The 12,131-nt window shown below is 55.1% G+C and overlaps 2 protein-coding genes across 23 annotated transcripts in view; one reads left to right on the forward strand and one right to left on the reverse strand.

The window, feature by feature from the left end:
- Positions 1 to 12,131, forward strand: part of LMAN2L (lectin, mannose binding 2 like) — a 95,676-nt gene that overhangs the window by 54,935 nt on the left and 28,610 nt on the right. The window lies entirely within an intron of this gene.
- FER1L5 (fer-1 like family member 5) overlaps positions 1 to 12,131 on the reverse strand; it is a 59,937-nt gene that overhangs the window by 8,915 nt on the left and 38,891 nt on the right. For 17 of the 21 annotated variants that reach the window (XR_008289272.1, XR_008289274.1, XM_053200496.1 and 14 more), the window contains 14 exons: positions 9,917 to 10,041; positions 8,970 to 9,070; positions 8,152 to 8,329; positions 7,920 to 8,075; positions 6,599 to 6,730; positions 5,243 to 5,406; positions 4,844 to 4,958; positions 3,575 to 3,677; positions 2,580 to 2,995; positions 2,189 to 2,333; positions 1,980 to 2,057; positions 942 to 1,123; positions 572 to 733; positions 158 to 259 (listed from right to left, as the gene is read on the reverse strand). Coding sequence is in view for 19 of the 21 variants with exons in the window: in XM_053200496.1 (XP_053056471.1) it covers positions 158 to 259; positions 572 to 733; positions 942 to 1,123; positions 1,980 to 2,057; positions 2,189 to 2,333; positions 2,580 to 2,995; positions 3,575 to 3,677; positions 4,844 to 4,958; positions 5,243 to 5,406; positions 6,599 to 6,730; positions 7,920 to 8,075; positions 8,152 to 8,329; positions 8,970 to 9,070; positions 9,917 to 10,041 (2,159 nt within the window). In the remaining 2 variants the exon portion in view is untranslated. The remainder of the gene's footprint in view (positions 1 to 157; positions 260 to 571; positions 734 to 941; positions 1,124 to 1,979; positions 2,058 to 2,188; positions 2,334 to 2,579; positions 2,996 to 3,574; positions 3,678 to 4,843; positions 4,959 to 5,242; positions 5,407 to 6,598; positions 6,731 to 7,919; positions 8,076 to 8,151; positions 8,330 to 8,969; positions 9,071 to 9,916; positions 10,042 to 12,131) is intronic. The other 4 variants (XM_053200503.1, XM_053200500.1, XM_053200501.1 and 1 more) reach the window with 3 other exon arrangements.

The following is a 12,131-nucleotide window of genomic DNA, read 5'->3' on the forward strand; positions in this document are numbered from 1 at the left end:
CCCTGTCTCCCTCCATCTCTCAGAGAGTATCTTTTTGGGGTCCACGCTTTGGATCAGGTAGTCAGGAGGGCCCAAGGAGATTGAGCAGAGAGACCTCCACGGCACTCGACTGCTGTGGGGGGTGCTTGCCCTCCCCACTGCCCCACACCATTATCACCTCGATAGCCATTTTCTTTAGTGTGGGCTGGATGCTCTTGGGGAGTGTGTAGATCCCATTCTTCCAGGGAACACTTAAGATGGGCGGCCTCTCTTTGAGACTCTGAAGGGGTGAGGTGAGAGAGCAGGGAGCATGAGGCCCTAGTGGGCTTGTCCTTCCCACCCCCAAATCAAGTCCCTAGCAGGGCTCAAGTGAGGAGGCTCCAGAGCCCCATGGGCAGCAGCAGGCAGGGAGTTAGGGAGACGTCACCGGCTGGCATCACCAAGCCCGGTGTTCTAGCTCCTCAGGCCCCAGGCCTTTCCTGGGGGGTGGAGTTGGGGACCACAGGTTGTGGTAACTGGGGGCAGGGAGGTGGGGTGGGGTGGGAGTGAGCAAGGCGCCCCCCACCCCCAGCCAGGCCCTCCTTCTCAGTACCTCAGTCTCGAGGATCAGCTCACAGGATGCCAGGATCTCACCCTCTTCCTCCCCTAGCAATTTTACAAGGGGGTGCCACCTCAGCGGGGGCAGGATCCGTTTTTGGGCATCCAGCCAGACTACTGGAGACCACATGCTCCGGCCCCACAAGCTCTCCTTTCCCTGCAGGGAAAGGGAAGTTCACCAAACACTGAGGCCAAGCTGGCAGGGTTCTGGCTCTCCTCCCCTGGGATTCTGACAACTCTAGGATCAGGGCCAACATTTATGTTGACATACTGCTCTCTGTGAATCATGCCCCATGGGAGGCCTTTCTGTATATTCTCCTCTAAAAGAAAAACTCAGCAACTCTGTCCACTCCAGCCCACCTTACCTGAGAGTCCTGCTGCCACAGTTCCAACACCACGAGTGGTGGGCTTGTTTCGGTGTCCTGGGGGTTCTCATACAGAAGGAGGTGCTGGAAAATGAGCGTCTGGGCCCATGTGGGGGCTGCAGAGCCCCTCAGGGTTTGGGTGCACTGGCTATGGTTCAAGAAGACCAACCGAATGAAGGGCCCTGGGGGATAGAAGGAGAGGAGGGGGTCCTGCCATTGAGCTTGTCAAGCCAGGTGCTCGTCTCTGGCAGCTACCACCACTGGACCAGACACCAGGGAGGCCTAGGCTGGGCAATCACAGCCACTGCCAGCTGCCCAGAAGGCCACCTCAGTGCAAGTACAGAGCAAATGGCTATGTAACCAGAGGCCACGGACCATTTGGTTCCACACACATCTATTTGACACCACCTGGTTGAGGTCTGAGTGGCACGGAGATGGAAGGTCCCGTGGCTCCTCTGGAGGAGTTCTGGGGACCAGCTGCACGTGGCTGCCCTTCCACAGCATCAGTGAGTGGCTGTGGCATAAGGGGACATCATGTGGCCCTCTCAATGTGGGCGCCGATGCCCAATGGACACAGCTCCCGGCAGACACTCCCTGCCCTGGCTCTGCCCCTCATCCAGCAGCTTGGTTCCTTACAAACAGCGTTACCAAAAGGACGGGGCAGGAGCACACATCTCTCCTGAAAGCTTCACTGGGTCCTCCTCACAGGACCAAGGACAGGCTCCTCATGCACATGGCTGGAAATCGCCTCACCTCTTCCCCACACCCCCCCATCTTCTGACACAGGGACGTGTGGTCCCCAGGTGTGTCACTCTTTCTCCCCCTTCTTGAATCCCCAGTACTGGGGACACATCTCAAGAACAGCCCCACCTTATACTCCTTGTTTTTATATCTCTCCCCCAAGCCAGGGCCCTGACCTGCTGGGGAGAGGGGTCTGCATGTTTGTCACCCCCTTCCCTGTCAAATTCTTTATGCTGCTGGGTGGCCACATCATGGCGTCCTGAGGACTTGGGGAAGAAAGGGGTGCCTGTTGCCTACCCTGGAATGTCTGGATCTGGTTGGACATTCGGTTCCAGGCCTGGTAGATGTAGCAGAAAAGCTGGTAGTAGTGGGGCTCTGGGTAAGAGAGGAGCCACGTCCATCACCTGCCCCCAGGATCCCCACCTTGGCCCCTCCTCACTCCCTGACCACTGATGCAAGGCCTCTGGAGCCACCCAAGCAGACTTTGGGCATTGTCAAATGCTCACTGTTGAAGACGCAGTAGATGAAGGGTAGGTCAAGTGGATGGGTGTCCTGTGGGGCAGTCTTCCAGAAGCTCATGAATGATTTGTTCAGACCCTGTGACAGCATCCTGTTCTCTTCGTTCTTAGCCTGCTCTTGCATATCCATAACCTGTGCCCAAGACATTCTCCCTGAAGCTCTTGGGTGCTTTTCTTGTCTCCTCTAGTGCAGGCCCAGGTCCCCCTTCTCCCCTTATAGACTGAGGGTGTGGATCTGGGGCCCACACTCCCCCCCACCCCTGCCCCAAGCCATCAATGCCCCAACCTGGGGCATCTCCAGCTGTCTGCCACACTCAGCCTGGGCCCTGGCTCTGGGATATAGCGTTGCCAGGAGTCACCTAGCCCACTGAGGCTTTACCAACGATCCCTCCAGCAGGAAAATGGGTGCGATGCCCTTGTCCTTGTTTGGGACCAGCCTGCGGTGCCAGCAGCGGCGGCGGAACCGGCTCTGGGGCTGAGGAGTCAGGTGGAACTTGGAGCCGAAGGTGCCGTATTCCCAGCCCCCCTCCTCCTTGGCTGCGCTGGGGTGGTGCTGCAGGGAGGGGAGCAGAATGTCACCACCCCTGCCATGGCACAGGGTGGGGGGACCCTGCCCAGGCGGCCCCCTCACCAGCTGTAGGAAGGATAGGGTCTCCTGCTCCAGGCCCAGCTTCCCGTGGTTCCGACAGCACAAACGCACCCAGCGCCGCCGGCGGCATGTGTAGTAGGTCTTCTCCACCGAGTTCCAGACCTGGGGCAGGCCCAACGGCTCGATCCCCACTCCGTACTCCCAGCCTGCAGAGGCAGGGCCATGGCCTGTGGGTGCCCAAGTGCCCATGGGCTGGGAGGCGTGGACAGGCCTGAGAGATGGGCCCCAGAAGGCAAGCTAAAGGGAGAGGAAATGCTTTCCCTCATGTCCAGGTCTTTTGGGGCCCTGAGGTGTGGAAAGGATGGGGTGGTCGCCAGGATGGCTTGGGCCCAACCGCCCATCTTACAAATGAAGCTGGGGCTCAGAGATGTCTTGTGACCCACACACGGTCACATAGCCCACATGTAGCACAGTCACATCTTGAGCTCAGGTCTTCAGACTTCCAGCCCATCACTCCTTCCCTGGAGCTACCTCAGGTGAACCCAGGCTCCATGAGCATTTCCTCTTTCTAGAAAGTGCTCAGGAGGCACTTACAACCTGCCCTGTTTCAAAATTGGGGCCTATGTCTATAGAAAGGGTGGAGGCCCCACTCTCCAGAGGCTGGGGGACCCCCAGAAATTCAGGCCTATCCCACCTGAGAACTTGATTTCTGTGAGGCTGAGGGAAGTGTCAGTCCCTGGCAGCTCCAGGGCCCCCTTCCCTCAGCCTGTGACCAGAGGACTGACCCTCATTGTCCACTGCGTGGTTCAGCTCCACATCCCAGTTCTCCTTAATGTGCCAGCCTTGGGGACACTTCATATTCTCCCGGGACTCCACGGGCTCTCCATTCTGAGGGTGGACAGACAGGGTGGGCCAGGGGCATCTGAGCTAAGAGGCCTCCGACTCTCTCTGCCCACATGTTTGCTCACCTAGCGTGGCCATAGTGCTCTCCTTGGAGCAGATAGTGCTTGCTACTTCTGATGCCACCCACATACCCACTTAATATGCTTTTACTGACTTGCCTTTTCAAATAGTAAAAGTATTTTTATTTATTATTATTATTTTAAATGTTTATTTTGAGAGAGAGAGAGGGAGTGAGCGAGTGCAAGCGTGAGCAGAAGAGAGGCAGAAAGAGAGGGAGACAGAGAATCCCAAGCAGGCTCCATGCTTTCAACTCAGAGCCTGATGTGGGGTCGATTCCTTAAACTGAGAGATCATGACCTAAGCTGAAATCAAGTCAGCCGCTTAACTGACTGAGCCACCCTGGCACCCCGGAATGGTAAACATATTTTTAACAGAAAACTTTATATAGCCACTATCAATTATGGAAGTCACTATCTGATTTTATGGAAAATCAGTACCATAAATAGAAAATACCCATACTAATGACTAGGAAAGGGAAATAGTGTGACCGATCTCAGCTAGTCGCTGCTGCCTGCCCTGTCTCTGTCGCTGCTGAGGAGGGGAGGGTAGTGTGCATGAGACATGGGTTCGACCTGTGCTGTCTGATGCAGCAGCCACCAACCTCCTGCGGCCACTTAAATGCAAATTAATTAAAATGAAACAAAGTCCTAAGTTCTGTTCCTCACTCTCACAAGTACCACATTTCAAGTACTCGATGGCCAATTCAATAGCTAGACAGTGCAGACACAGAACATTTCCATCATCACAGAAAGTTCTATTGGACTTTCTATTAGTCTATTATGGGGCTTAGACTAGCCCCACACAGATTCTCTCCTGCTGGGTAAGCGCTACCTTTGAAAGAAGCCTAGGAAGGAAACACTGCCCCACTATGCTGCTCCTTACAGTCTTATGGAAGTTACCTCTACCTGCCATCTTGGGATAGAATCCCATCAGTGTGCACCCAGGGTCCCACGCAGAGTAGGGAGCAGGGCTCAGATGGTAACCCTTGGTCCAGTGCTCTTTCCACTCAGACAACCCAGCTTCCAAGGCGCCTACCTGGTTGCACTGCTTGTCCCCCCACATCCCCAGAAGCAGCTTCAGCCCCTGCTCACCATGTCCGTGTTGGGGATGGTTGCTGGCACCCAGGCCCCCGTGGTGTCGCGACACTGGTTCTCATATACTTCCTCCAGCACTTGGCTCTTGTTGATGTGTATGTCCAGAAGGAGTCTGGGGACAGGGAGACCCCAAGTTCCCAGCACATCTCCCTTAACTCTCAGGCCCCTGGGGTCCTCATCTGCGGGCCCAGTGTTCCCCTACCTGGCACCCCCACCTGCTCTGGGCAAGGCTGGGCAGCGGGGCTTGGCATCCAGGGCAGGGTGGTGGGCACTCTGGCCCCCAGAAGCAGGCTACAGTGGCCATGTGCCTAGCTCTCTGGGCTGCTGCTGACAGCTCTCACCCCAGGGTTGCACGTCTAGGGGCACACAGGCTCTAGGCTTGTGTGCTAGCCTTACCTCCTCTGAGGCTCCACTGTCCACTGCCCCTTCCAGTGCCATCCGTGGGGTGCCTTGAAATCCTCCTTGGGAAGGGCCTTGTGCCCCATGACGTCCGAGAAGTTGGGGCAGTGGTACAGCCCCTGCTGTCCCCACTGATCTTTATACTTGGCCTGGTTCTCGTACTGGGGGAGGGGCAGCTGTCAGTGCCTTGTAGTGCCAGCTCACAGTGGGACATTGGGCCCCTCCTTGGCTCCCCTACTTGGCTCCAGGCACCTCCAGAGCTTATCACAGGTAGCACTTTCCCTCGACGGCACTCGTTTAGCACAGGCGGACTCTGTTCATCAAGCTCTCCCCTTGGGCCAGGCCCATGTCTAGGGTTTTACATGAACGGTCCCCTGTAATTCTCACAGTCCCATTTCACAGGCAGGGAGACTGAGGCTCAGAGGTCAATTCTACCCCAAGGTGCTCGGCCACTGAAGGGTAGAGTGGGGTGGGTGCCTGTGTTAGAGCCTGGTGGCACCTGCAGTGTGGTCCCTTAGTGCTGTTGCTGCTGATCCGGGGAACCCAATGCTGCTCCACCACTTGCCACATCTTTGCAGCCTCTGAGCTTTTTTTCCCCACATTCCCCTAGCTGGACATACAGTCCCTGCTGCCTGCATCTCCTCCTAAATCCCCACTCATCTTGGCATTGCCCAGCCCTTCGTAGGGGCTGGTTATGTATGTTAGGGTAGATCTGTTCACAGCATGCTACTTAGGCACCATGAAAGTATGTTTTTAACTTGGTAAATTAAGCTGAAAACTCTTAAACTCTGTTCCCACTGCTCTCAGAGCCTTCTTCTGAGCCATGTCCTCCCTCAGGGAGCAAGGGTCTTCTTTCCCTCCTCTGATTCTAGAGCAGTCTCTGACCGGCTGGCTGCTTACCCACCCGTGGGTCTATGGTTCTCTGGGAAGATGCCTCATTTCCTGCTCCTCTGAACATTCCAGACCCAACCCTACCCAGAACCACCAGACTGGCCTGGAGGACCCAGCTGGAGTCTGCAGGGGTCCTAGGCTGCCATGTGGGTGACAGAGGAGACCCCTGCCAGTGGAGCCTCGCTCACCTCGCAGGCCTTGAAGGAACTGGAAGAAACTCTTCATGAACCTCCATCAGCGAGAGAGCGACTGGCCCTAAGGGACCACTTGGCTGCCCCTGTTGTCATTACATGCACATGCCCTGAGCTGGCGGCATCTGAGACTGCTTTAGGCTCTGCCACTGCTCCTGATGACGCCCACTTCACAATCCTCAGATTCCGCTGGTAACCGTTTTCTCCACCTTTGGTGCTAGGCTATTTGCAGCTTCACCTCCCTGCTCTGTCCTACCCGGGTGCCGCTTACCGTCTCCGCGTACACGACAACTTCGCCCTGGCGGAGCAGCTGCAGATCCTTGCTGTCTGTGATGTTGCCGAGCCACATGCAGACCCGGAGGTGGGCTGGGAGCGTGTCCTTCTGTCCTTCACCCTCTGGGTACTGAACCGGAGGCAGGTCAACCCCACAGGGGTACACGTTCCCCAGGGGGCAGGGGCCCGGGTGAGGGACAGACACACACCTGCTCCTTCACCCTGAACCCTGGGAGCAGGGGCCTTCCACTGAGTGGGGTGCTGGGGCTAAAAGTGAATGATGCAGGGTTCCTGCCTTCCAGAGGGAGAGGGCAAGCAGATGGTTATACCTGTGGCCCCATGCATAACAGAGAGGCTGGTAGGGTTGTGGGGAGAGGGGCAGTGCCACCTAGGGAGCCTGGGAAGGCTCCAAAGAGGAGTGGTGATGGTGGTGACATGGACATATGCTCTGGTCCTCACACACTACCATTGTGGGGTGGGGCATCATTTTCACTAGGTCTATTTAACAGAGGAGCAGATTGAGACCTGGACATGGTCAAGGGTTGGTCTGGGGTCACACAAGCCAGTGAGTGGTAGAGCCAGGAGTCAAGTCTCAGTGGTTCTTGTAGGATGAGGGACTCAGATGGGCATGGGAGGGCCCTTCCACAATGGTAGAAAGGGCACAGGGCAGGCAGGTTTGGGGGCGGGGAAGCCGAGAGTAGCCTGATTGTTGAGAGTATGTAGCCCTAAGGAGGTTATGGCAGTGAGAAGGGGCTGGGGCCCAGCCAGGGCAGTTGAGCCTTCTCCAGAAGGCAATGGGGAGCCAAGGACATCAATAGTGAGGGAGAGCTCCCCACCTGCTTCCCGGGGGTGGGGGTGGGGTGAGGTGGAGAAGGCTGGGAGTAGTGGCTGTCATCAGGGCAGGGGTGCTGGTCAGCCAGCCTTATGTATGGCCTGCATTTGATATGATGGGCTGGTGCCCAAGCCATATAAACATTAAATATTTTGGAAAGCACCCAATCGTGGTTCAGGGGAGAGATGAGAAGGGATTGGACCAAGTGTAGTGTAAGGATGAGGGAAGACATGAATTTGAGGAACATTTATGAGGGATGTGGACTTGGCATTAACCACATGATGGTGGTCATTGTCCCCTGCCTTCCTCTGGAGACTCTTTAAACCCCACTTTATCTGGTAGAGGGTCCAGGAGAGACGAAGTGGGCATGCCCTCAGGGAGACTCATGGGGGCTGCCTCAAGAGTTCAGGGCTTCTCTCTTGGGGTGTTTCTGGGCCCTTTCCTCCCCCGAGGAACAGGGTGGCCTGAGGATTCCCAGCTTCCCCACCTGCAAGAAGAGGGTCTGTGTCTTCCCACAGAACCTGCCAGAGTGCAGAACCCCTGTCGGGGAGAACAGGATGCTATGGGCAGGCACCTGTGCATAGGCCACTCGCTGCCCCTTGGACATCAGCCAGATCATCACATCTGGGAGGCTCACCTGGGGCTGCCGAGACGGGATGGTGTCAGGCCTGTGGCAGGCTTCAAGTCCCACCTCCCCCAGCAGCATGTCCAGCACCTACCTCAGGGAGCATGGCATTGAGGCGGTACAGCCAGTTCTCCACAGTGGCCACCATGTTCCTGGGCTTGGCTTCCTTGGCCTTTTGGGCCAGTTCCTGCAGGAGGAGGCTGCGGAGCTGCCACCTCTTCTTGTCCAGCTCGGTGGCTCTGTGCTGATGGGTCATGCAGGGCAGAGGGTGCCTGTGGCCAGGACCGGGAAAGAGGGGGCTGGGCCTCTCTCCATCTTACCTCCTGCCATGCCTTAGGCCAAGGTACCCTTCTTAGACTTGAGATCCTGTCCTGTCCTGTGATGGCCTGGCCCACCGGTTCTCATGAGAACCCCCTCCCACAGGCCTGTGCTCAGGGAGCCCCTTGTGGAGGTGGGTGAGAGCCCAGAAACAAGGGTCAACCAAGCCCTGGGGGGTGGGGGTGGAGATCCAAGTGGGGTGTGGGGCTGGGGCTGGGAGAGGCCTTACGATGCATCTTCCAGAACAGGCAGAGCCCTGTGGAGGGCACTGTGGACAGGAGCAGCAGCAGGGAAAAAGCTGCTTGCCAAGATGACAGGGAGAGGTCTGGGTTGGTAGGAGCATCAGGTGTGTGTATAGGGACAGCCAGATAAGGCTGGGTGGGGAGGCCAAGGCCAGTTTCCAGAGGGCCTGAATGGGGGAGGAGAAGCAGCAATGTCCTGTGGACTTTGAGCCTGAGAGAGATTTGAGCAGAGCCCCTTTCTTGAGGAGTTAGGAGCTGGGTGATGTTCTGTAGGGTGCTGGTCTGAACCCCCACCCCATGTGAACCTGACCTGGCTCAGCCCCAGCCCCAGGGCAGTGCGCTCCTCCCCTACTTGCAATCCTCCACCAGTTCTCTCAGCAGCTTCTTCCACTGGGGGAGCAGAGCGGGGTCCCTCGGATTCCGTATGGACTTCAGGGTGTCCAGATTGGCTTTCTGTCCAGCAGGAGACAGGAAATGAGCATGGGGGCTCATCCGGGAGGGGTTACAGGACCAACTGGCCTGAGATGTTTTCAGTCAGGACTTGGGGGCCTTTGGGATAACCTGAGGATATCCATCCAAAGCTGTCACATGCCCTTGCAAGGCTGGGATCCTCACGCACCCTCTCCATGACCCAATAGAATAAGTGGCAGGAAGTGGAAGGATAGGGCAGGACTGTAAGGGGTATAGTCTTGACCCAGGGCTTCCCTTCTGTAGGTGCAAGAAAGTCTTATCTAAGGTGGCTCTCCTGCCTAAAACTGTTCAGTGACTTCCCTCCTTAACAGATGCATAACACTTTTTGTGATCTGACCCCTTCCAGTTTCTCTGGCCTTATTTCCACATCACCTCCTTGTCCCTGCCACCCCTGAACTTCATGTCACATGGCTTTGCACATTGTTCCCTTCTCTGCACCCCCACCACGCCACCAGCAAACTCCTCATTCTTCAAGACTCTCCTCAAATGTTACCTCCATTTCAAACACTTCCTCTGATTATCCTGTCTTTGTCTCCCCTCCCCCACTCCTAATCTCTGTGCCCCCACAGCTCTGGGTACTGTATCTCCAGCCCTAGCTCCTCTGTATAGTAGCTATTTGCATGTCTGACTTCCCCGGTGGTGGGGCTGGGCGTTATGTTTATTCAGCTTTGGGTCTTCAGTATCTAGCACAGTGCCGGACACTTCCATCTTCATTGGTGCGGAATGTGTGAGCAAGGAGAGTGACTGGCTCCCTAGGACTGTGATTTAGTTTCCAAAGCCTCCCATCCATGGCCCGGCCCTACCCCTGCACCCTCTTGTACCACTCACCAGGCGGTCCCGAATGAAGTGAAGGAGGTTGAGGCAGTTCATGCGGGAGCTGACGTCCTCCCAGTAGGAGGTCACGGCCACCACCGGCTTGGTGTTGTACCAGGGCACATAATGGTAGATGTTTCCTGAGACACAGACATGTAGTGGGGGTGGGGAGGCGGGGGAGGTGTCTGAGGGACTGTGGGAAGTCCCCTTTTACTGCGCCCCCTCAGAGGACCTTCCCTGAGCTACTCCATTCCTCAAGAATGCCTGCCATCTGTTAACAATCCTAATTTGACCCCTCCCTCCAGAGGGTGGGCTGGTGGCCAGTTGAGAACGTATGCACTATGATGAACATGTCTGGCCTTACCAAGTATTCATTGTGTTCAGGGTGTCATGTCGCCTTTCAAAAGTCCCCATTTTATATGTGGGAAAATCTAGGCACGGCCAGGTGATCATAATTCAGGTGTCTAGCTCCAAAGCCCCATGCCCTTAACCTCAGGCGAGATGCCAAGGCAGGTGGCATGACTTGAGATAGGGTCTCCCTTCTGGGTGGACTGCAAGGCAGAGGGCAGACCCAGGGTTTGGCTGGAATGGGCAGACATCTAACATAAAGGGCCTGCCAGTGCAGAGGCGTGGGGTCAGGAGAGCAAAGATGGATAAAAACCAGTGATGGGCTTGGCAAACTGAGTTCTCTGGCCATGTTCCTTATTGAAATAGGTGGGGGGAATGCTAGATGGAAGATAAATGCATTTAAAGATGTTTCTGAATTGTGTTGCTGACTTGATATAAGGAAAGAAGTCTACAGAAATCAAAATAAAGTAAGAGCAGAAAACCTGTGAGGCAAGCAAAAACAAAGCTGACTTTTGCCCTCTAAGTTTCTGGAAATCTTGGAGAACTCTTTGGCAAGTGCCAGGGCAGGGGGCTCAGCAGAGAAAGCCTGGCACTGCCCACAATGGGCAGTCTAATAGGAGACCCCATGTGTTATGGGTTGAATTGTGTCCCCTATACAGATATGTTGAAGTCCTAACCCTACTACCTCAGAATGTGACTTTATTTGGAAATAGGGTCATTGCAACTGTCATTAGTCAAGATGAGGTCATCTGGAGTAGGCTGGAGCCTTAACACAATGTAGATGTTCCTATAAGAAGAAGAGAGGGGCACAGAGAGAGGACAGCCATGTGAAGACACAGGGACAGAGGAAGAACACCACGTGAAGACAGAGGGCAGAGGTGGAGTGGTGCGTCTGCATGCCAAGGAGCACCCAAGATTGTAGGCAACCACCAGATGCTGGGAGAGAGGCTGGGAACAGATTCTCCCTCAGATCCATCGGAAGGATGCCTGGGGTGCTTGGCTGGCTGAGTTGGTAGAGCGTGTTACTCTTAATCTCAGGGTTGTAGGTTTGAGCCCTGCGTCGGGCTCCATGCTGACAGTGCAGAGCCTGCTTGGGATTCTCTCCCTGCCCCTCCCCTGTTCACACTCTCTCGAAATAAATAAATAAAAAAAATCTCAAAAGGAAATTAAAAAACTAAATAAAAAAACAAAGAATGACTTGATTTGGGATGTCTAGCCTCCAGAATGGAGAACAAGTCTCCTGTTGTGCTAAGCCACCCAGTTTGTGGTGCTTTGTTAGGGCAGCCCTTAGCAAACTAATCTGCCATGCAAAGCTGCCACTCCAAAACCTAAACCCTCAGTCAAGGAGAAATAACCCACCACACAGAAGACAACACTGAGGAATCTGGCCTATCTCCAGCATAGCTCCAGGTAGAGGGGGCAGGACATTTTCTCATTTGCAACATTTGTAACTTTAAGTGGAGCCTCACACAGGTTGTATTCTGCATTCATATCACCTGTGTGGGCTGGAGAAAATTTAAAGTGGTCTTTAGTTGGCAGTGCCCCAGGTAACTGGAGGAAGCAAAGGAATCCTCTCTGGAGTTGAAACTTTAAAGTCCCAAAGGTTTCCTACAGATAAAGTTCCAAGAAACAAGCAGCTCAGAACCAATATACACACTCTCTAGCCCTGCAGTTCCACCATTCTTTTTTTTTTTTTTAATGTTTATTTATTTTTGAGAGACAGAGAGAGACAGAGCATAAGCAGGGAAGAGTCAGAGAGAGAGAGGGACACACAGAATCTGAAGCAGGCTTCAGGCCCTGAGCTGTCAGCACAGAGCCCAAAGGGGGGCTCAAGCTCATGAACTGCAAGATCATGACCTGAGTCAACCTCAGGCGCTCAACC

Source organism: Acinonyx jubatus, chromosome A3 (assembly GCF_027475565.1).
Source record: "Acinonyx jubatus isolate Ajub_Pintada_27869175 chromosome A3, VMU_Ajub_asm_v1.0, whole genome shotgun sequence".
Classification (NCBI taxonomy): domain Eukaryota; kingdom Metazoa; phylum Chordata; class Mammalia; order Carnivora; family Felidae; genus Acinonyx; species Acinonyx jubatus.